General features: G+C 43.2%; 2 protein-coding genes across 6 annotated transcripts in view; one reads left to right on the top strand and one right to left on the bottom strand.

Annotated features, from left to right (window-relative positions):
• The window catches only part of SGCE (sarcoglycan epsilon), a 71,340-nt gene extending 58,782 nt beyond the window's left edge, over positions 1–12,558 (top strand). For 3 of the 5 annotated variants that reach the window (XM_075827726.1, XM_075827732.1, XM_075827731.1), the window contains exons 8-12: positions 412–438; positions 7,948–8,136; positions 9,420–9,463; positions 10,660–10,694; positions 12,135–12,558. In XM_075827726.1, the coding sequence (XP_075683841.1) occupies positions 412–438; positions 7,948–8,136; positions 9,420–9,463; positions 10,660–10,694; positions 12,135–12,185 (346 nt within the window). In that variant the 3' untranslated portion in view covers positions 12,186–12,558. The remainder of the gene's footprint in view (positions 1–411; positions 439–7,947; positions 8,137–9,419; positions 9,464–10,659; positions 10,695–12,134) is intronic. The other 2 variants (XM_075827728.1, XM_075827727.1) reach the window with 2 other exon arrangements.
• Positions 12,559–17,280: 4,722 nt separating this feature from the next.
• Positions 17,281–23,395, bottom strand: part of CASD1 (CAS1 domain sialic acid O acetyltransferase 1) — a 51,755-nt gene continuing 45,640 nt past the window's right edge. The window contains exon 18 of the mRNA XM_075827725.1: positions 17,281–22,414. Within this exon, the coding sequence (XP_075683840.1) occupies positions 22,160–22,414 (255 nt within the window). The 3' untranslated portion in view covers positions 17,281–22,159. The remainder of the gene's footprint in view (positions 22,415–23,395) is intronic.

The following is a 23,395-nucleotide window of genomic DNA, read 5'->3' as shown; positions in this document are numbered from 1 at the left end:
CTTTTTAAGGGATGTGTAGGAATCCCCTTTCCACAGTCCCAACAACGTAAGCAAACAAGATTGTGGGAAATTAACCCATAGGCCATGGAAAGGAGGTTGGGGGCAAGCAAACATTAAGTTCTCCTGGTGGTTTAGGCTCTAGTGGTGTCAACCACCACCAGAAAGTGGCACAATTTTAATCTTTGCTCTGGACCCCCTTTCCTCTATGTAGGCCCCTGGATTGAACACTCTGGATCACATGTGGAGTACCATTTCTTCCATAATGATAAATACTGATGTACGTTACTGTTGGCATTGCAGTGCCCACAGCAGTATTTACGGCTCACGTAGTCCCATCATTCACCGGTAGACTTAAGAAGTGTCCGAATATCAATGCTATAATTTAATTCATTCATTTTGTTTCATTTCTAGGGAAAAGAGAAACATGCAAACACCAGAGTAAGTGTCTTCTCTATGTTTCCTTGTTGTCATATAATACCTCACCTCACCGTAGCTTGTCATGCCTCACCCATGTGCTCCATGCTTCTCACAAACATCCAACCATCAATTTATTTTGGTGAACGCTGCTTGAAGGTTATATAGGCTGAATAGGGCTCGTACAATGGTGTTGTGGTCTAGGAAAATGGTTCTGGTGAAAGAAATATTGCAAGAAATATTGGAATTTGTAAATATTTTTGGTTATTTGGTAAATGACATTCACATAGAATGTCCAAACCAACATTTAAGATTGTTCCGCCCCTATTCCAATGGAGTTTCATGGGTACCATGCCCGTGACCAAGAGATTGGGGCTCATGTGATTTTGAAACCAGTGTAATTTCAGAATTTCCGAGCACCCATCACTTCATTTCTACAATAGATGCATTGTGGGACATACTGTCTGGAGAAAGGTCAACATACGCATCACTGTCCGGGGTCGTGAACTATAAGCTCTTTGGATTTAACATTGAAAACATAACCACAGGCATCAGTGCTGTCTTCCAGGCTATTTGGATCTTAAAGGGGATGTGTGCTTTGGATATTCCTACTTGTTAGAAGGGTCCCTTGACAATGAGCTGATCACGATGTGTCCTCCTGCTGGGACCACCAGCGATCAACTGTAATCTGTGGGGAAAACTCTCAGTAAGTGTTCAATTTCCCTGCAGTGCCACCACAGGGAAAATTAAGTATTACACAGTGCCCATTTATAGCAATGTGTTGTCTTGTGTAATACAGGACAGGTCCTCCAGAGCGAGAGACGCTCTTGTAACCGCTCTCTACTCTGACCAAGAGATAAGAATCCCGAACATGGGTCCCCCCACTATTACCTCAGAATTCCCTATCTAGGGTGTATGAAAATGTATTCTAAACTGGACAACCCCTTTAAGAATGACCTACTGTACTGCGGACAGCAAGCTTGCAAAACAAAAGAATTCTATTTTTATAGTAGCGTCCCGAAGGCAGGAAATTTTAGTTTTGGCCTTTGACATGCAATTTGACAATTTTCCCGTCACTGCTGTAGGTTCTTCTATTGGCAGCAGAGAGCAAAGGTTGACTAATTCTCCAAGCATTGTCTCCTTAGTAGAGAGAGGGAAAGTTATACTTTGTGAAGGACCCATGCTATTCAATACTCCAACACAGATATTGGTACTTTTATGTAAAGCGTATCCATACCAGGAACCATAAATAATATAGTTCTTTATCTTAAAAGGGGTTTTCCGGACATTTTATATTGATGGCCTAACCTTAGAAAAGGTCAACAATATCAGATCGGTGGGGGTCCGACTCCCAACACTCTCGACGATCGACTCACTGAAGGGGTCGAGGCGAAGAATGTCTTGGTCTCTTCATAGCTTACCAGGCACGTCACTGTACACATCAGTAGCGGCTGTGCCTGGGATTACGGTTCCGGTCCCATTCATTCGTGACCGCGGCCTCTTCAGTCAGCTCATTGGCGGGGTTGCCGGGAGTTGGAACCACACGATCTGATATTAATGACCTCTCCTAAGGATAGGCCAGCAATTTAAAACCCCTTTATCCATTCCAATTGCCAATTGCGGAAAAATCTACCTGTTCCTCTTGCTTTATTTTCTGCATATGAGACATTGGGTTGACTTATTGGAAATAATTCAGGGGATCCCCATTCAGGACCCCCCTCTTTTAGCTGCTAAGTAAGACTGGGAAACGCTCTGGCGGACTTGGTCTAGCCATATTCTGCATGGTTACTCATACTGCTGTAGGGGAAATGTATGGCTGGATGAAACTAAACCAACCCTTCATCAGCTGATTGCCAAGGGTTCCAAGAGCCTGACCCGTAGTGGACAGCAGGTCGCCAAGCAGCTTTTTTTTTTGAGAGAGGATTGTTTTGGTGAGACAACCCCTCTAGTGGCATTCTACTCTGTCTAATAGCGGGTTTTCTGAATTCGGGAATAGGGCATATGGAAATAAATCGTCTTCATGAGTCAACCCTTTTAAAGTCTAGCTTTCTCTAATAATGTAGGATAGTTGTCATTTGAACTTGATGGACTTTTTTTTAATCCTACTAACTAAGTGAAAAGGTGACGGGATGGCATCGGTTGTGTTTAGTAACGGTTGGTAAGAACAGTGGTTGTATACAGGAGAGAGTCATCTGTATATTCGTGCCCCAGTAATCCAGTAGCATAATGCAGGAACCTGGTTTTCCCGTGGTTCAGTGTCCCCTTGTAATCCAGGTACAGATATTTTTTTGCTTTTAGTTAAGATGCAAAAGCAGATAAGGCCGGGGTAGGACATCCAAAAATTTGTGGCCGGGGTAATTAATTATTGTATGTTTGGAGTACATCCTGCTTGACCGGACCATATTAATGCCTGAGCACCTGATGGTGCATGTGGGTTCAGAGAAATGTGCACTTTTTGGGAGAAAGGAGACTTTTTTTGTTTTTACTATTTCATTGTTTTATTCTTTTTCTCATTTTATTTATTTGAATTTTCTATATTTTTTAAATTTTCTATATTTATTTATTTATTACATTTTGTGGCCACAGGTTAGTAGGGAACACATGATATTTGTGTCCCCTGCTGTTATCATACCAAGATCACTGGTAATATTGATCTAATGGGGTTTAGGGTTCTTTAGTGAAAGGGACTTGATAATCTCAATTGATTGTCACTGCACGATCGTGCCAATGACACGGTGCAGGAGTGTTCAGCGCCATTTAAAGGCAGCACGTAACTTAACGGTCTTCTGGTCCCGGGATCATGCCATTAGCCTGTTGGGAGCAAGTATTCACTGTACAGAATTATATTGATTTGTGTGTCAAACAAAAAAATCAACAGTATATATAAGTCATCCCCTTTTTCCAGGTAGTTGAATGTTTTCCACCTTTCATATCTGTTTTTTGGAAACCTAGGAGTCCGAGGTGTACATAGAAATCACAGAGCCCTTCAATAAGAGCCAGACGGGTCTGCCATTAAAAAAAGGGCTTTCAACCACTAATCAATAGTACCATGTACTTTATAACATAACATATCCCGGGGATAAGACAAGACTATCCTGTGCCCAAAGTATAATACATTTCAGTGCCCAAACTATTGTGCAGTAGCCAAATAATCCTGCCATTCAAATAAGTGTCATATTTTGCCTATATGATAGTATGGTAACATACCGTACCCACCTTGTTGTGCCGGACAAGACCCACATAACAGAGCCATACAATGTCAAACAATAGGGTCATAAAGCACCAAAATCTGTACCATATGACACCTAAATAATACTGATGCTCCTATAATAAAGCTCAATGGTGTCAATAAATAATAGTGCCATACAGTGCTCAAATAATAGTCATACATGTCCCATACATGTGTCATATCAACAAAATAACGCTCAATACATTGCACAAACAGTACCCTATAGCACCCAAATAATTCTGCTACATATTACCTAAATAGCATTGATTACTGTGCTCACATGATCATACCATTCATTGCCCAAAACAATAATGCCATTCATACGAACATCATTCAGTCACCAAATAATTATGCCATGCAGTACATAAAAATAGGGTCATACAGTGGCAATATAACGAAGCAATAAAGTGATCATACAGTGATGTGGACACTGGGTGTCACTGTTACTACCCCATAGTCCCACACAGCAACAAAATACCTCTACCATATGATGCCCACATACTATTTACATATGGTTCCCAAATAATAGCACCATACATTGCCCACATAATGGTGCCATATAATCACTAAATACTAAATATTGCACAAACAACAGTATCTTATCGTTCCTACATAATACTGCCCTAACTTACCTAAAATAACAGGGAATACTGTTCTCCAATGAGGGTATCATTCAGCGACCAAACAATAATACCATTCAGTGCCCACATACTAGTCCCATTCAGTGCCCACATACTAGTCCCATTCAGTGCCCACATACTAGTCCCATTCAGTGCCCACATAATAGTCCCATTCAGTGCCCACATACTATTCCCATTCAGTGCCCACATACTAGTCCCATTCAGTGCCCACATACTAGTCCCATTCAGTGCCCACATACTAGTCCCATTCAGGAGCTGCAGTACAATATATAATCATACAACGCTGTGCATATAAATATAGCAGTGTACAGTGACGTGCAGTGTGGTAATGAGACAAATCACCTAAATATCAAACAAGGCTCATGTAATAGTGCCACACGGGCACAAATAATAGAAGAATTGAGTACATCGCTCAGATAATATTTTTATATGGTACCCACATAATACTGTCATATGGGCTTAAAAGGCAGCCATGCGGTGCTGAAATGATAGTGCCATACATTGACCACATAATGGTGCCATACATTGACCACATAATGGTGCCATACATTGACCACATAATGCCCCATGCACACGACCATTCATTTCTATTGGCCACGGGCACCTTTCAGTATTTTTACGGATGGGTGTCCATTCTGAAAAGTTATAGAACCTGTCCTATTCTTGTCCGTAATTACGGCACGGACTCTCCCACAGAAGCTTAAGGGCGTTTCCGTAAATACGGACGGCTACGGATGTGCATCCATATACCGTCCATATTTACAGAAGTGTTGCTATGCAACATGATGGTAACATCATTTTTTATGGATTCGTATAAACGGATCAAATACAGATACAATACGGACACCCTTCCGTATATCCGTATAAAATACGGATGACTACGGGTCTGTATTTATGGACAGTATTTCAGGATAGATGAAAATATGGTCGTGTGCATGAGGCCTAACAGTGCCGGACAGTTACTAAGTAATTGTACTGTACAAAAACGAGTACCTTACATAATTGTACCATGCCATGTCTAAGTAATAGCGCCATTAACAGCTCATATGATAGGGCCGAAATATTGATTTCCATAGTTAAAAAAAAAAGTTAAAATGTACTTAAAATATTGCGATTTGCCCCATACTGGACTTTCCAAACTGCTTCCCTTCGAGCCCTTCAACAATGAAGAACGGGCAATCCCCCTAATTTTGCCACATCTTAGGCTGGGTTCTGTTAGGAATTTTGAGGCAGATTTTCCTCCACCTGCACGCCAATTGTCGCAGCGTTTTTGGTGGCGTTTTCCGCCCGCGGGCATAAAACGCAGCAAAATACGCTTTCTCTACCTCCCATTGATGTCAATGGGAGGTCAGAGGCGTAAACACCCGAAGATAGGGCATGTCCCTGAAATCAATGGGAGGCATTTTCGGATGTTTTTTGGCGCGTTTTCCGACGCGGTTTCCGCGTAAAAAAACGTGTAAAAAAACTCAGTGTGATCTGGCCCTTAGTGTTAGGGTAGGTGAACACTCGGCAGAAAAATTATGTTGCGAGTTTAACCCGTCTATATTGAAGGGCAGATTTAAACCTGTTCCCGCCACAGCCATTTTTTTTATTTGAATTTTTTCCTCCCCACCTTCCAAACGCCAGACATTTTTTATTTTTCCGTCGATATAGCCGTATGAGGGCTTGATTTTTGCGGAACGAGTTGTAGTTTTTCATGTCACCACTTATTGTACCATATAACGTACTAGGAAACGGGAAATTAATTCTTTGTGGGGTGAAATGGGAAAAAAAAAAGGAGATTTTTCCATTGTTTTTTGGGTTTTGTTTTTACGGCGTTTATCGTGCTATAAAAACGACATGTTAACTTTATTTATGCGTGTCAGTACGATCACAGCAATAACAAATAGTTTTTTTTTCCATATTTTACTAATCTACAAGGAAAAAAACTCGTTAAAAATGAAATGTATTTTGAGTCGCCACATTGTGGGAGCCATAGCTATTTTATTTTTCTATCGATTGAGCGGTGTGAGGGCTTATTTTTTTTGCAGGGCGAGCTGTAGCTTTTAATGGTATCTTTTCGAGATCCATGAAACTTTTTGATCACTTTTTATTCCATTTTTTGTGGGAAAGGAACTGACCAAAAGAACAGCTATTCTGGCGGTTTCATTTTTTTTTTAACCTTGTTTTTACGGCTATTGACCGCAGCATCTAAGGGGTTAAATTAACAGGATCCCGCTCGTTACAGTGTGGTGTCGGCTGGACCATGGCCATAGATTATGTTCGGTTCATGGACGAGGGGCGCATTATTTCATATTCTACTATATAAACTGATGGTTCATGGATTAAATGGAGCCACAATGGGAGGAAATTATTCTAAATTGTAAGTTTGTTGCACATTCTAATATAAAAAAGAAACTTATGTTGTAATTAATAATTAGCTATTTAGCCTTTAGGCCTCATTTACACGAGCGTGTGCGTTTTGCGCACGCCAAAAAATGCAGCGTTTGGCGTGCGCAAAAGGCACTTGACAGCTCCGTGTGTCATCCGTGTATGATGCGCGGCTGCGTGATTTTCGCGCAGCCGCCATCATAGAGATGAGGCTAGTCGACGTCCGTCACTGTCCAGGGTGCTGAAAGAGCTAACTGATCGGCAGTAACTCTTTCAGCACCCTCGACAGTGAATTACGATCACAATATACACCAACCTGTGAATAAAAAAAAGACGTTCATACTTACCAAGAACTTCCTGCTTCCTCCAGTCCGGTCTCCCGGCCGTTGCCTTGGTGACGCGTCCCTCTCTTGTCATCCGGCCCCACCTCCCAGGATGACGCGGCAGTCCATGTGACCGCTGCAGCCTGTGATTGGCTGCAGCCTGTGCTTGGCCTGTGATTGGCTGCAGCCTGTGCTTGGCCTGTGATTGGCTGCAGCTGTCACTTGGACTGAATTGTCATCCCGGGAGGTCAGACTGGAGGAAGAAGCCGGGAGTTATCGGTAAGTCAGAACTTCTGTTTTTTTTTACACGTACATGTATATTGTGATCGGAAGTCACTGTCCATGGTGCTGAACCAGTTTAACTCTTTCAGCACCGTGGACAGTGACTGTGTCCTGACGTCGCGTACCGGAATTTTTTTTGCCGTGTTCGGTCAAAACGAGTTCGGCCGAACCCGGTGAAGTTCGGTGCGCTCATCTCTAATTTGACACTCCGTTTGGATGTTTGTAAACAGAAAAGCACGTGGTGCTTTTCTGTTTACATTCATCCTTTTGACAGCTCTTGCGCGAATCACGCAGTTCGCACGGAAGTGCTTCCGTGCGGCATGCGAGGTTTTCACGCACCCATTAACTTCAAAGGGTGCGTGATGCGCGAAAAACGCACGATTATAGAACATGTCGTGAGTTTTACGCAACGCACTCACGCTGCACAAAATTCACGCATTGTCTGCACTGCCTCATAGAGTAATATAGGTGCGTACGACACGCGTGAAAAGCACGCGCGTCGCACGCGCGTATATTACGCTCGTGTAAATGAGGCCTTACAGTAATTCTTCGTAAAAACACACGTCATCAGCAAGACTTAGCTGTAAATTATAAGCCTGCTAGCAAAGGTCGGGATCGTCTCATTTAGGTTGTACCGGATACTCATAGATGGAACAATATATAATATTTTATGTTATTTTTTATACAGCATCCAACTCGTTCACCACAGCGCTATCCAAAAATCTACAAAAGAGCTCCGGGACATGTCGAAACACAGAGAAATTGCTTGGCCCCTCTCCACTCTTCCGATTTTCCATCCAGTGACCGGGGAAATGGTGCCCCCTCTTCATACCGACACATACGATAGCACCAACATGCCCCTGATGCAGACACAGCAGTGAGTATCTCGAGCAGCGAAACGTAACGTTCTTCAAAAAGCAAAATCTATACGATATCTATATACGTTGGACATACAAATTGTAGCTGTTACTGGGCTGTGTACTGTACTAGTGTACCCCCAGTCATGGATGTGCTTGTGTGTTGGGGTGGGGGTCGGATTAGGATTGACTAACTCTACATTGGGGTGTCCTTTCAGGTCTAGTGATCTGGAGATATAGTAGCTAATAGCATCCAGTGGTTGGGTGCTAATCCCTTTGTGACCTAATGGTATAGGAATTCAGCGCTAAGTAGTATGGATGGTGGTTGAGTGAGGATACGGTGATCTTGGGGTGCTTGGATCTGAAGTTTCTGAACTATATCCTATGGATATGGTTCTGATTTACAGACTTGTAGCGCCATATTGTTTCTCCATTAGGCACCATGTTCTTCTCTATTCTAATGGAGAATATCTCTATAATACAGAATGGGCCCATAGTAGGATTTGGGCACCATATTATGGATTCATACAACCTGGATAAGTAATACCCTATACCTCCAGTTTTTTGGTAGTATATTGGAAGGTTTCTTAATCTAATAGTGGAGACCAAGTCCTTAGTGATCAATTGCTACAATTCACAAACTTCGATGACTCATAACTGGTAATCAAGTTGGTCTGGTGGATCCAGTTGGGATCCAGTTATTTAGTCTATATGTCTAATGAGTCAGAGGTCAGGATGTAGGTTTTAAGTACTGATCTGGGGTCACTGGTCATATCTCTGCCATAAAAGAGCTGACCTAAAAAAGCCAAGAGAAGGAAGACTTAAAATAAAATACCTTAAAGCGAATCTCCGCCTTTTATGATAATGGCATTTTTAGGTCTAAAATTCTGTGTTTAATTTCTTTATAGTGGACGGAGCTCGGTTTGTCTGATGCAGAGCCCTAAATCCCTTGCAGGGACATAGAATTAAATGTTAAAATTCTGGATGCCACCACTAGGGGGAGCTTAGGAGATCACTGCATACTGATTGACTATTGAGTTTAATGTAAAAACAGTCTGCAGTAAGCTCATGAGCTCCCTCTAGTGGTGGCAGCAGGCAGCCAGAATGTTATCTTTTAAATCTATGTCTATACAAAAGATTTGGATCTGTTTAAGAAGAATGGAGCTCCGCCTGCTACAAAGATATACACGTTAGGCGCTACCCAATGGCTAATATGTTTGAGGCCATAACTGCGCTTATAACTAGGCAAGAATGTTTATAATGTCTACATATAAGTTACTCGGCTTTCTTCACTCTTTCCTAGGACATTACCGCATCAGACTCAGATACCTCAGCAGCAAAATGCAGGTCAGTAGAAAAAGGCGCTATACCGTAGGTCATCAACTATCTGGTAATAAGAAACATCTCTTCTAACATTACATTCTATATATGTATGGATATTTGTATGGGATTTTCTATAGGATAGTATGTCAGCAAAACATTGTAAACTCAATGATTATGATAAATATCTGAAATGAGCGGTTTGCATATTATATACTTTAGCCTTCGGAAGCAATGCACAGTTTCATATTGTTCTATTAGAAAAAGAAAAAAGGCTTATCTTACCATGACAATCCCTTTCCACTTCTAAGCCACCCCAGCAATCAGTGATCATCTGTAATCGCCAGAAAAAGATGTGTGTGGTCTTACATTTTCTCTGCAGTGGCCACTGCAGGGGAAATGTAGTATTACATGCTAGCCATTCAAATGAATTGGCATCTACTGAATGTAATACGTGGATTTGCCTATTCCCGCTGGAGCAGGAACCGCTACTTATGGTCTCTGCTTCTGCTCATATAGGGTAGGTCCTGGGTAGATGTCCATATACCATAACATGGCATATGGAAAGAGGGTGTCTTTATGAGACAACCCCTTAAAAAAAGATTAAGAGCATCAACATTTTTTGCTAAGCTCGTTCTATTGGAAAGCACATATATTCTACCACATTTGCTTTTACATGTAGTTTGTCCTATGGCGCTTTGCCCTATTTTGCTCAATAGGATGAAACTACCATCAAAAAACCTGGAGCTGTGCTTTAGTTAATAAAAATGCAACACAATCTACAATTTCCTCCCAAAAAAAAATGTGGCTCCTATGGTAAAATACTGCCCCATGATCGCACTGTATGACCTCAGACCTTAAAGTGTCCAAATAATAGGTGATAACTGTTACATTGCTGTGGGCCCCACTGTCGGGACCTCCACTGATTGGGCCCCTGAGTCCCCCATTCCTCCATCAACTCTATGGATGATTTAAAATGCCCCCTTATCTAACAAGGACAATACTGATTATATTGGGGGATTATCTGAAGAGCAGCGCCAGTTTTCTAGTTTGGTACGGGGCACAGAATAAGAGAACCCTCATCTCATCATGGCCTGTGCCATATATATATATATATATATATATATATATCCTATAGGAAATGTGCTGGGGATGTGTAGAGATGAAAGGTTTGGGGGATTGATTCCATTCTTCCTCTTTATTACTGCTTTCGGGATTTCCAGGAGAATTTCGTATGACAACTTTTCAGAGATTTGAGGCAAGTATAAACAATAATGTGTCTTGTACTTTACACTGGACGAGATACAGGGTAACTTCCGAGTAATCTCCTCCGCTATGGCCCGTTACAAATATCTGCTCTCTCTGCTGAAATGTCTCCGCAATAATTAAAGGTTTTCCACAAAAGAAAAAATATTAGGACGTGTGGACATCATTGAGGGTAGGTCGCCTGCTCGGGAACCCTATGAGCCAGAACGAAGAGCCGCTCTAAACAAGCGACTCCTGATCTAGAGGACTCGAGCGGACCTTGTATTAGAAGGACGGACATTCATCTTAATGGCCGCCATGTAATACTACATTTCCCCTGCAGCAGGCACAGGCCGGCTGGCCGTGGTTTCCTTCAGCAAAATCGTCTGTTTGCCAGCGGTGCCGGGAGCAGGACCGAGGGTGATTAGCTTATCGGCCCAGGGGCTGCATTCTGAAAGGGGTTGTAACTGAGGGAACAACCGCTTCAAGCTATCAATATCTGATTGGTAGGGGCCCCACCTCTGGCACCCTCACCAGAGTAAAGAGGGGTGTCTTGAAGTACGAGCTGTTGTGCCTTGATGGCACCCATGTCCGCTCGTACTGTTGATTGGTGGGCGAACCCCTGGGTTGGACCCCCACCGATCACACATTGATATCCTATACTAATGGTAAGTCATCAATATTTTTTTCGAGAAAAGCCTACAATATTTATAGAATTTTTTTGGATGATGCCAATTTGTCACCGTCCAATCACTTGCGACTGACGAAACCCTCGGGCAACAGTTGTATCAAGTGTCTACAATCTCTGTCATTGAAGCTTGGAACGCCGTCAGACTTGTCATAGGTCTCTTGGCGGATTCCCTTACTAGTGCGTGGTCACTCATCTGCTCTAGACAGATTTAGGTTTGCCATATTCTCTTCATTTTTTAATCTCCTCTGACAGATATTTAGTGACTTGGAGAAGTTCTTGCATCCATCCCCCGACTGGTACTTTTGGATAATCTTGTGACTGTGTTTTTTTTAAGATGTTCCTTTGTCTTCATGGCGTCTTCTTGTCGGGAAATGGACTCAGCAGCAGAAAGGCTTATTATGTGACTTCTAAAACTTATAAACTTTTTCAGTCATGATTTTGGGGTATTATAGGAGCGGGCGTGAATAATTATATATTTAATAATTGTGTGTTTAATAATAGTGAATAAAGCAGATCATTTTGTAGAATTTTGTCTAAATTCTAATTTCTGCTCGTCCGTCACAAAAAAAGTCTAGTTAGATCCACTGTCATTCAAAAAGTTCTGGGGGGGGGGGGGTAAAAACTTTTTGTAGAACAATAATAAAATGACCCCCACATGTCTCTATTCTTAGACTCTTGCATGGACATGACTAGGACCACGTTGTCTATTATATCAAGAACCTCTTGTAACGTAAAATAATGTGTATATGCGACTATTTGCAGGTCAATGGTATACCTGAGGAGCGGAAACTCACCGAGGCCATGAACTTATAAGACACGCACAGAAAGGACGGAGGCATCTTCAATTATCTCCAACTTTGCATCTTTTTACGTTGACATAACCTGCACGATGACGCCTTGGTCTCCTCCATCTACAGGATTATGTTTCATCCAAAAAGTTGTTTTTGTTTTTTACTTTTTTGTATGGATTTTTTATTTTATTTTTCTTGGAGGGACCGGCGGTACCAGTGGATCATTCAGAATGACCGTATGAATCCGTCTGTTCTGGCAAAACTTGTGTACAAAAAAACGACAATAAGAATCTAAACACAATGACGTATATAGGAGCAATACACAAAATCAAGAATCGGCCGTCTCCGCTACAAAATGTTTATGAATACAATTATAATAAAGTCATTTTACAATAGTGTCGTGCTCCATGTATCGCGAGGTTAAGCATGCAGGGAATTTGCATTGACAGGTCTGTAAATAATTAAATAAACATCACATTCTGACGATTATAGAGAGATAAGCGTCACTACGTAGACACCGCTTATCTCTTCCTGCAGGAGCGGTCTGTCACAGATCACTTTTATATGAAGTTTTCTTTTTCAGTTTCAACCACTGAGTGACATGTAACGCTCCCTCTCTTTTTAGAGAAAAGGGATTCTTCATTAGCTGCAGAGTTTATTATACAGTATTGTACCCCAGCTGCTGCAAAACATCATAATATACACTTCAGCTGCTACGGAACCTCATAACACACCTCAGCTGCTGCGGAACCTCATTATATGCACTTCAGCTACTGCAAGACTTCATTATACACATCTCACCTGCTGCAGAACCTCATACTACACATTTCAGCTGCTGCAGAACTTCATACTACACATCTGAGCTGCTGCAGAACCTCATACTACACATCTCACCTGCTGCAGAACCTCATACTACACATTTCAGCTGCTGCAGAACTTCATACTACACATCTGAGCTGCTGCAGAACCTCATACTACACATCTCAGCTGCTGCAGAACCTCATAAAACACACCTCAGCTGCTGAACCTCAAAACAAACCTCAGCTGCTGCAGAACCTCATAAAACACACCTCAGCTGCTGCAGAACCTCATAATGCACATCTCAGCTGCTGCCGTAAGTTGTAATACACACCTCAGCTGCTGCAGAACATGATACTTACACACCTCAGCTGCTGCAGAACATGATACTTACACACCACAGCTGCTGCAGAACCTCATAATACACACCTCAGCTGCTGCAGAACCTCATAATACACACCACAGCTGCTGCAGAACCTCATAATACACACCTCAGCTGCTGCAGAACCTCATAATACACACCTCAGCTGCTGCAGAACATGATACTTACACACCTCAGCTGCTGCAGAACATGATACTTACACACCACAGCTGCTGCAGAACCTCATAATACACACCTCAGGGGATATATCGCACAATGAGAATGCGGCAGGAATGTCTGGTGTATGAACTGGCTGCTGCATGATGAGAATATCGGGACTATTCAGGGGTCGGCCACTTTGTTCAAGTGAAGGGAAATCCTAATGCTACAGCATACCAGGACATTGTGGATTTTGTGGGAACAGTTTGGGGTTCGGTCCTTTTCTGTTCCTTATGACTGCGCCCCAGTGCACAAGGTCCATAAAGACAGTTGGGTGGAGTTTGGTGTGGAAGAACTTGACCGGCCGCAGAGTCCTGACCTCAACCCCATCCAATACCTTTGGGATGAACTAGAACAGAGGTTACGAGCCCGGACCTCTCCTCCAACATCCGTGTCTGACCTCACAAATGTTCTTCTGGATGAAGGGGCAAAAATTCCCACAGATATCCAAAAATCTTGTAGAAAGCCGTCCCAGAAGAGTGGAAGCTGTTTTATCTGCAGATGGGACCAACTTCATATTATGGTATGTTCACACGCTGTGACCAAAAACGTCTGAAAATACGGAGCTGTTTTCAGGCAAAAACAACTCCTGATTTTCATACGTTTTTGTAACAACTCGCATTTTTCGGACATGCACTTCTTTGCCGCGGGCATATTTTTACGCTCTGTATTTTGACAGCGACGCGTAAAATGACACCTCGTGGGAACAGAACATCGTAAAACTCATTGCAAGCAATGGGCAGATGTTTGTAGGCATATTAGGGGCATTTTTTCAGACTTAATTCGAGGCGTAAAATGCCTGAATTACGTCTGAAAACACGGCGTGTGAACATACCCTTAATGTCTGTGGATTTAGAATGGGACGTCATAAAATCTCCTGTAAGTGGAATGTGTAGGTGTCCCAATACTTTTGTCCATATAGTGTATGTCAAGTCAAGAAATATGCCAGTCTAGCTTTAACAAAGACATTGGCTGGAATGATGGCACTTTTGAGCCTAATCTCACTTTCAGGACCAATAAATCCCGGGACTGGCCCTTAGATTGGAAAGGTTTTATTGGAGCCCCCGGCCATACACATCTTTACTGGGCAGTTCACTACTTGGAGCCGAGATCCCAGCCGCGTGCGTCTCCACTGATTACACCTCGTTGGATGAGATGGGCAGTTTCTGATCTTTATCCTATATCTCTCTAGAGAAGACGGGAAGCGGGGAACCGGTCACCAGCATTTCACCTATTAAGCCTGCAATACCTGGTGGAGGTGGGTGGGAAATCATTTCTATGTTACCTATAATTATCTTCTAAGTCGGCTCTGTACCTTTAGGGTATGTCCACACGACCTATTTTCAGACGTAATTCAGGCGTTTTACGCCTCGAATTACGCCTGAAAAAACGGCTCCATTACGCCGGCAAATATCTGCCTCTTGACTGCAATTGGAATTACGATGTTCTGTTCCCACGAGACTTCATTTTACGCGGCGCTGTCAAAATACGGCGCGTAAAATGACGGCTCGTCAAAAGAAGTGCAGGACACTTCTTGGGACGTTTTTGGAGCCGTTCTTTCATAGACTCTATTGAAAACAGCTCCAAAACCGGCCGTGAAAAACGCGAGTTGCTCAAAAAACGTCTGAAATTACGGAGCGGTTTTCCCTTCTTGCTAAGCGTGTGAACATGCCCTTAGTATTGTTTTTTTAGTGTTCCCGCGCCGTATGCTAATGATTGTAAAAGAGTCATATATTCATTCAAGCCTTTCCGAGTTAACCCCGCCTCCTTACTTTTGATTGACAGCTCCTCATCTCCCCCCAGCACACACTAAATCCCGCGCTTGGGCATCGACGTCCTGTTCTGGTGCGTGCGCACAACGGGACACCATAGCGGCGCACGCGCTGTTACTAGATTTGAGGCCGGGACGAAGCAGGGAAGGGTGTCGGACCATGAAGGATGAATGCGCGCTATCTCAGACAAGATTTCGGCATTCAGGGTGGGCCAGTTTTTGGCAGTGGACGGGAATAAGAAGAGGAACGAACGAACGAACGAACGGAGACTGCCGGATTATTACCATAAAAGGCGTGAAATGTTTGCAGACCGTTATTTACGGTCGGACGAGGAGTTTAGGAGCAGGGATAACGGCAATTAACTTTTGACAGCAGCGCCAGCGAGGGGTGAGGAGAGGTCAATAGGTGAAATGCTGGTGACAGGTTCCCGTTAAGGGTCATATATAAGAAAAAAATTAAGATATTGTCTACATATCATGACGTTCCGGACTATCTGCACTTGACATTTCATAACTAAACTCTACGCTTCAATTACAGAATCAACATGAGTTGTCCTAGAATGCAACAAGTTTGGAATAAAGTTTTTCAGCTGTACACATTAGGCTCTATTCATATGGGGTTTGAGACTTACATCGGGGGTCCACATCAGGATTTCCCAAATACCTCCAACCTTCTGCAACGTATGGAAAGGTATAGTAATACAGTGAAAAAATGGTACAGAGACGCGTATAAACCGGTTGTACGCCAAAATAATACTCCCGGGTGAATGGGGACTATCTGGTCCTTTTCTGTTGCATATGCCGAACATAGGGTGGTAACGCAATGTGAACAGAACCTTAGACTGCTCCTGGCAGGGTCATGTTTCCCCCTCTCCTGGCTTTAAAAGAAGTCTAAAATCCTCTATCAGTAACATGGATTAACCATATTATGCCTACGGAAGATCGAGGCTTCACAGATTAGGAGACGATTGACAACTTCAATTCACTTTGGTACCCTTAAATTTGTTTCCAAGGAGGGTGAGACACGAGGCAGTGCCTGGCTTCCACAACTTGAATGAATCCTTCCTCATAGGTGTCACTGCCGCGGCCTACTTACGGCGGCTTCCTGTCCGGCTCCTCTGTGATAGGCGGCCTCACATGCTGCCACCGCTATCCTTCAAGCATGGCATCTGGGTCCTAATGCGCGCGCGCTGGATTTTGCTGGGTCAACGCACACCAAAAATTCTCACTCAGCTTCCCTGGCTATTTAAGGTCCTCCTTCTTTGCCAGAGCAATTTGGTTCCCTAGTGTATCTCAGCTATCTCGGTGTTGGATTTCCGTGTAATGATCTCTGCGGATTCCAAACCATCGGTGCCTGCCATCTGCCTTGACCTCTTGCTACGTTTCCCGTGACGAACCTCTGCCGCCCACCCTGACCATTTGCTACGTTGCCTGTGAGGAACCTCTGCAGTCTGCCCCTTTGCTCACCAGACCACGTTACACCTGTTACGTTAGTCGTCACTAAGTGAGACTACTCCCGGGGTAGCAACCACCTCTTTCCGGAGACCGCTCCCCAGAGTAGCCCCAAATCAAGCCCCTTTGTGACAAGGTGAGTTCACACCATCCCATACTGGCCCAGTGACCGTTATTCCACGGGCTCCGTGACATTAGGTGCTCATTAGATGATTTGCGGTAGTCCCCAACTGAAAGGTTTGGATTATTTTTCCTCCATTACTTTTGCTTCTTCTGCATTTCCCGATGTTCTTCCCTCTCTTACCCCCCCCCCCCCCCCATGTTCTGTAAAGTCTACGACTTCTCTTGTATTCTAATGGAGAGTACCGTATTACGTTTTGGCCCCATCTTACAAGTCGGTTACTAAGAGGAGGTTGTTTTTGCGCTTTGTTCCGCCTGCGCGTAGTCACCCAGTGATTCATTGTTATTTCTGTTTTACCAATAAAATACTTTTACTCCAAAAGAAAACACCAGAAAGAAGTTAAAGTGGATTTATTTCCTCATCATTTGTCCGGATACTTAATATACACTTCAGAAGATAAATTAAATAAAGAACAACGCAAATCACGTTTATAAATAACAGAAGAACATTCTACACCTCAGGCTTCACAAAGTTCATTCACGACAGGCCGAGACCCGAATAGTATTGTAAGAGGAAAACCAAGATCTTCAAACAAACATCAGCCGTGGACCTCCACCACCAAAGACTGTGACGTTAGAAGGAGGCCTCATTTATTCCATGTAGACTAAAGATACGGTCATGGAATCTGCCGAAGAATGAGGAAGAACACGAAGCTTTCAGCTCAAGAATTTTTTCCTTCGATAGTAAAAACTCTCATACGATTTAAAGAAGAAAACCTGCAGCTACATTATATCTTCCCGATGAAGGTTCTGGAGGCTTCAGGTCTACACTGGAAACCAAGTGTCCACCAAACGGAGCAAGAGCGTCTCCAAAGGCTGAATACAGCATAGTCTAAGATACAAAGCAAGCGTACAGGGAACCAGATCAGGTACCCAAATAACATGGATCTCCACTTGGGACGACATTTTAGTGGAAGTTCATCTTTAATTGGGACATTGTACAGACAAATGAAATAAAACCTGCTCTTATGGTGGACTCCCATTAAAGGGATTGTCCAGTTTAGAAAACTCATGTCTCAGAGCGATTCTAAAGAGCGTCTCTCCCGCTGGAGGACCTGTCCTGCATTAGAGAAGACAACCCATTGAATGGGCACTGTGTAATGCTTAATTTCCCCTGCGGTGGTGCTGCAGGAAAATTGAACTTACTGTTCCTCACCGATTACAGCTGATCGCTGGGGATCTGAATTGTCATGAACTCTTATAATAAATAGGGATTGTCCAAAGCGGAGTGCCCGTTTAAAGCATAGTGCCACTTCCAAACATCCTCAAGGGAAAAATGGTAGTCATCAACTCACTTCCTGTGGCCGAGATTCCATGGCAAACTCTCGGATTTGTCGCGGTTTAGTAGTAAAAACTGTTGCAGTTTTCTACGAAGATTCACCCCATTTAATGGGGCTAATGTGCACGTGGCTCCCCAACGCTATTTTTCGGGCAAAATACGTCTCGTCAAAAGGGGACGTTGTTTTTTTTTTTCAGCTGAGCAGTTTTCAAATCTGATTCCACCCCCTATTAACACTGGGTCAGTTTTCCAATTAAAATATTGGGAAGCTTTTTAAACGCGGAAATAACGCAAATTACGACGTAGAAAACATGATGGAATCCTTGTGAATTTTCTGCCGCGTGAACAAGGCCTGAGGTGATCTCCCGCATAGTGAAGCAGTGGAACCAACTGCCCAAGTTAACAGGGGCCAAACATCTGGACCTTGCTAAACCTTCCTACTCTGTGACATCGATCAGTCAAGATGAGGATCGGCCAATGAAAGACCTGGGGTGTTTAAATTGCCTTCTCTTCATTTTAAGAGGAAACCCACCGCGGACAGGTCAGCAGCAGCCATCGGTGCGGGTGTGTTAATGGCAATCCTTAAAATAAAGAGATGTCCATCACTAGAAACGGGCTGGTTTTTGTCTAAAAACAGCGCCACTCTTGTCCATGGGTTGTGTCTGGTATTGCAGCTTAGTCTTATTCCTTTTAATGGGACTGAGCTGCCAAACCAGACATAATCCTTGGAAAAAAGTGGTGCTCTTTTTGGGAAAAAAATATCAGAGAACCCCTGTAAGGTCGCATTTATCTGGGTAACTATCTATGACATTTTGTGCTCCATCACGACCTACTGTAAACTTAATCTGCTAATGAGGACATTGTAATCTTCATCCTCATCCTTTTAGACCATGTCCCTTAAAGAACAGTGACATGTCTTTAATCCGGCAGCCTATAATCCAAAAATGTTGAAAGTCCGGCACGAAACTACACGATAATGTTACATTTTAGAAGACCAGAACCAGAAGACCGAGCAGAAATAACCAATGTGGATCCTTCGCCAATTAAGAAAACTATGTGATAGCAGAATTTGTATGTCATTTGATTTTGGCCCATCTTCCTCAAGACAATCTTAATAGTCTAATAATCCAGAATATTTTAGAATCGGTTACCCAATGGGTCCCATTATGTCGGATGTAATTACTTCTGCAAGAAAATAAAGAATGCGAATAACCTGTCCCAACACCACATGGAAGCGTTGGAGGTCTTTAACATTAAGCCTATGACTATACATTACGGTTTTAATGCGGTTTGCCGTGGTAATACCGCGATCTGTGGACATAGCCTAAGGGAAAATAAAACAATTTTCAAATAAATAAAAAATGGCTTTAAAATATATACATTATAAACACATGTATGCACGTAGATCACCTGTACATACATCCATGCACTCACATTCACTCAACCCATAGAAAAATCAGTCAGACTTCAAATCAATGCCCAAAGAATGAAAGGACTCTAGATTATAACCATATACTAGCTGTCCCCTCCAAAATAGCTAAAGACAAACAAACAAAAAAGTAAATGGTACAACCACACTGATGTATACGTGTGTTACAAATATATAGAAAAGTTCCAGTAATCTAGAACCCAATGATCCCGAATACCTGGTGACCCAGCAATCAGGAAATAGTTTTCCCGGGAAGTCGTTAAGATGGTCAGGCACTGGTCCTTGTGTCGAGACAGATGTGAAGCCACGCTCTGAGGACCAGTGTGTTAGGACTGTCAGTCCTCAACTGTAGGACTGGGCGAAGAGTTGTTATTTAAACACTTACCCGAGTCCTTTCTGCTTTGTACGTCCAATGCTCTCCTTGCTAAGATCTTCAATAATCTGGCACCTTGTGATCCTCAAAGTGCGGAATTATTGGATATTTACTATACAGATCACATAGAGCAAGCGTGAACATTGTCATTTCTTTGTATATTTTAAGTAGAGCTGCAGCATTTTCTGCCCCTGCCCATTGAACGAATTATCCTTTATGTATTCTTTATCCTAAATGCATCAGGGTGAGTAGCTAAAAACTTGTGTAATCACTGTGAGAGGAGGCACAAAGTACCTCACGTCTCCAAGATGTCACTTGTTCCCTATACTAACTGTTTTTTTTGAAGTTACTGATTCTCCTTGCCGAGATCGGGCAGGTAGAGAGTCCTAAAAGCAAAGCTGCCTGGGAAAAGTATGCAAAATAACAGAAAACTGTCTCTCTAGTGCCACCTGTAGGCAAGTCAATGTTTAACCTTTTATTTTGCACACTTTTCCCAGGGATCATTGTACTTATGACTCCCTATCACCTGGATCTCTGCATGGAGAATCTGTACCTTCCAAGAGCTGCCTCAAGGACATCTCAACCAGTACCGTACTATTTAAGGATGAGGAGCTGCAACTCTAACCCATTGCTGTCTACAGATGGGGGTCTCCGGTTTGGCTATCAACCCAAGTCACGTTTCAAGGCTCTATAAAAGGCTTCTAGAGGCGATGCTGGGTCATTTTGTAAATTCACTGCTTATAGTCACAGTCTGTATTAACTCTAGAGCTGCACTCACAATTCTGCTGGTGGAGTCACTGGGTACATACGTTATATTACTTATCCTGTACAGATCCTGAACCACATTCTGTATTATACTGCAGAGCTGCACTCACTATTCTGCTGGTGGAGTCACTGTGTATATACATTACATATCTTGTACTGATGCCGAGTTACAGCCTGTATTATACTCCAGAGCTGCGCTCACTATTCCGCTGGTGGAGTCACTTACTTATCCTGTACTGATCCGGAGTTACATCCTATATTATACTCCAGAGCTGCACTCACTATTCTGCTGGTTGTCATTAGAAACAGTCGACAAGCTTGTTGTCACTCACACCCCTAACAGCTTAGCTGAGCTCCAATAATGTAGTGTATTTGGTTTTTCTTACACCAAATCACTGTCTGGACCCTGGATGCAAATCACTATAAAAATCTCTGTGTAGACATTGTGCCAGCAAGGAATATTTTAGAGGTTTCAGGTCTGTAGCCTGCAGAATTTTGAATACAGCTCTGGACTATAAAACAAGATCATTAGACGATAAGTAGGGTAGATTCCTTCTATATGTAAATTGTACTTTTTTTGTCTGCTGAGAGTAAAGTCCTGGACCGTTACTCTATATGCAGAGAATGAATAGTATGTATGACGTCTGTATGAGAGATACTAAAGGGCTAAATTTGTGTGTGTTTTTTCTTCATAAATTACAAAGCTCACGTACTTAAATCGCACACAACACAATAATAATAAAAAAACAACAACCGTATTTCGTTGATTATTTCCCTAGACCGATAGCACGCCCTATATGTACTCAGTAGTTCCCAAAGACGGTAGACTCGGTGAGTACGGTGTCCATCCCTCGTTCTTCACACAAAGCGAAGGTCATCTCCACCTCGTCACAGCTTCAGGGGTCAGAAATGCTCTTCAAGCTTTTTCACCAACATATATAGCAAACGCAAAAAGAGGGACCAGTCCTCACCTCTGCAGCCGCTCCTCTATACAGAAGCGTGTAAACGGAAGTTATCCTTATTAAATAAACAGTTGCTGTCTGTACAGTGTTTTTTTTTGTCTTGACGCCATTGATACAGCTTCGGCCTCCGCGTGTCCGGCTTCCTATAGATCAGTGGTCTTCAACTCGCATGCTCCAGCTGTGGTGAAACCACAACTCCCAGCATGCCCTGAGTAGTAGTCTTGCAACAGTGTGAGAGACACAGATTGTAGGCCGCTCTGATAAACTATTTACATGGTCCATGTGTCCTCGGAGACTGGTGGATGGTAGGTGGACGTAGTTCCTGGACTTCGTACCATATACAAACGGTCGGGTCCTATGACGCTTCGTGATATTAGGTAGACCGGTCCTTTAGGCCTCATGTCCGGCTATTGTTGAACAGCGGATAAAAAGAGGAGTAGAAAAAAGAAGCTGGTGATGCACAGTAACCGCTTGGTTAGCGCGGACATGTCCTTAGGAACTAAGATCTGCGCCAGGTCATTGGTTATGTGCGAGATCTCATGCGCTACGCACACGAATATGAAAGTGCTAATAATGATGTTGAGCATGGGATTCCCAGGGATGAGGACAAGTATCCCCTTTGTGTCAGCCGCCAGCCAAATGTGATATTGACAGATGAATAACTGGAAGATAAAACAAGTTATTAAATGTACGTGTGTTATATGTTTTATATACATGCACAGCAATATTGTGAAAGCCTGGCGTCCATAAAACTGGTGATAATGAGGCATCAACATACAGAAATTGTACTGTTCTGGAGAAATGGGAAAGATCCAGATTGTCCCGAAAGGTCCAATATTCCTAGTACAGTACAGTTACATAGGATTAAATATACCGACATGTCAAGTTAGGCCCCCTTCACATCCCGTTTTGCCTTCCGTCTGAGGACTACAACGTATCCCACTGTCTAGGTAGTAAGTGGGATACGTCGCCCAAACCACCCAAGCAAAGCGATACCGGAAGTGCTGTGCCCGGGGAAGCTCCTGACATCACTCTCCATATATGGACAGTGACGTCAGGCGCTACAATACCGGGGTCCCGGGCTAGAGCAAGAACTCTAGGCCGAGGACTGTGGGCCTGGGGAAGCCCTTGACGTCACTGTCCATATATGGACAGTAATGACAAAAGCTTTATGATGCCGTTGTCACCGGCCAGAGCCTCGGCGACAAACTGGACGTAGTTTCCACCCACGAAGAAGCCCCTAATGTCACAGAAGCTTCCCCAGGGCCAAAGTCTGTGGGCAGAAAACTTCCGATACTCTGCTCAGGGACTCCGGCAGTGGGATGCTCATGACATCACTGTCCATATATGGACAATAATGTATACGTCAAGAAGCTCCTGACATCAAACGGCATACATTTTGTTGCGGGATCCTTCTGAATAGCATAGCTTAGTCTATAATATACGGACGTAGATTATCCCAATGAAGACCAAAAGAACACTCTCTTGGTTTTCATCAGGATATGGAGCCCTATGAACATGTTTATTGTGTACGTGGGAAGCTTTCCTGACAGACGATAAACATAGGGCACACACGCAATTTGAAGGGGGCCTTATGCCTAGTGCAGGGCTTGAGGGGCAGTGCATGACAAGGAATTTCTCCT

This window comes from Rhinoderma darwinii, chromosome 5 (genome assembly GCF_050947455.1).
Source record: "Rhinoderma darwinii isolate aRhiDar2 chromosome 5, aRhiDar2.hap1, whole genome shotgun sequence".
NCBI classification, from domain to species: Eukaryota; Metazoa; Chordata; class Amphibia; order Anura; family Rhinodermatidae; genus Rhinoderma; species Rhinoderma darwinii.
Note: the sequence above shows the minus strand (reverse complement) of the source record. Positions and strands in the feature narration are given on the sequence as shown.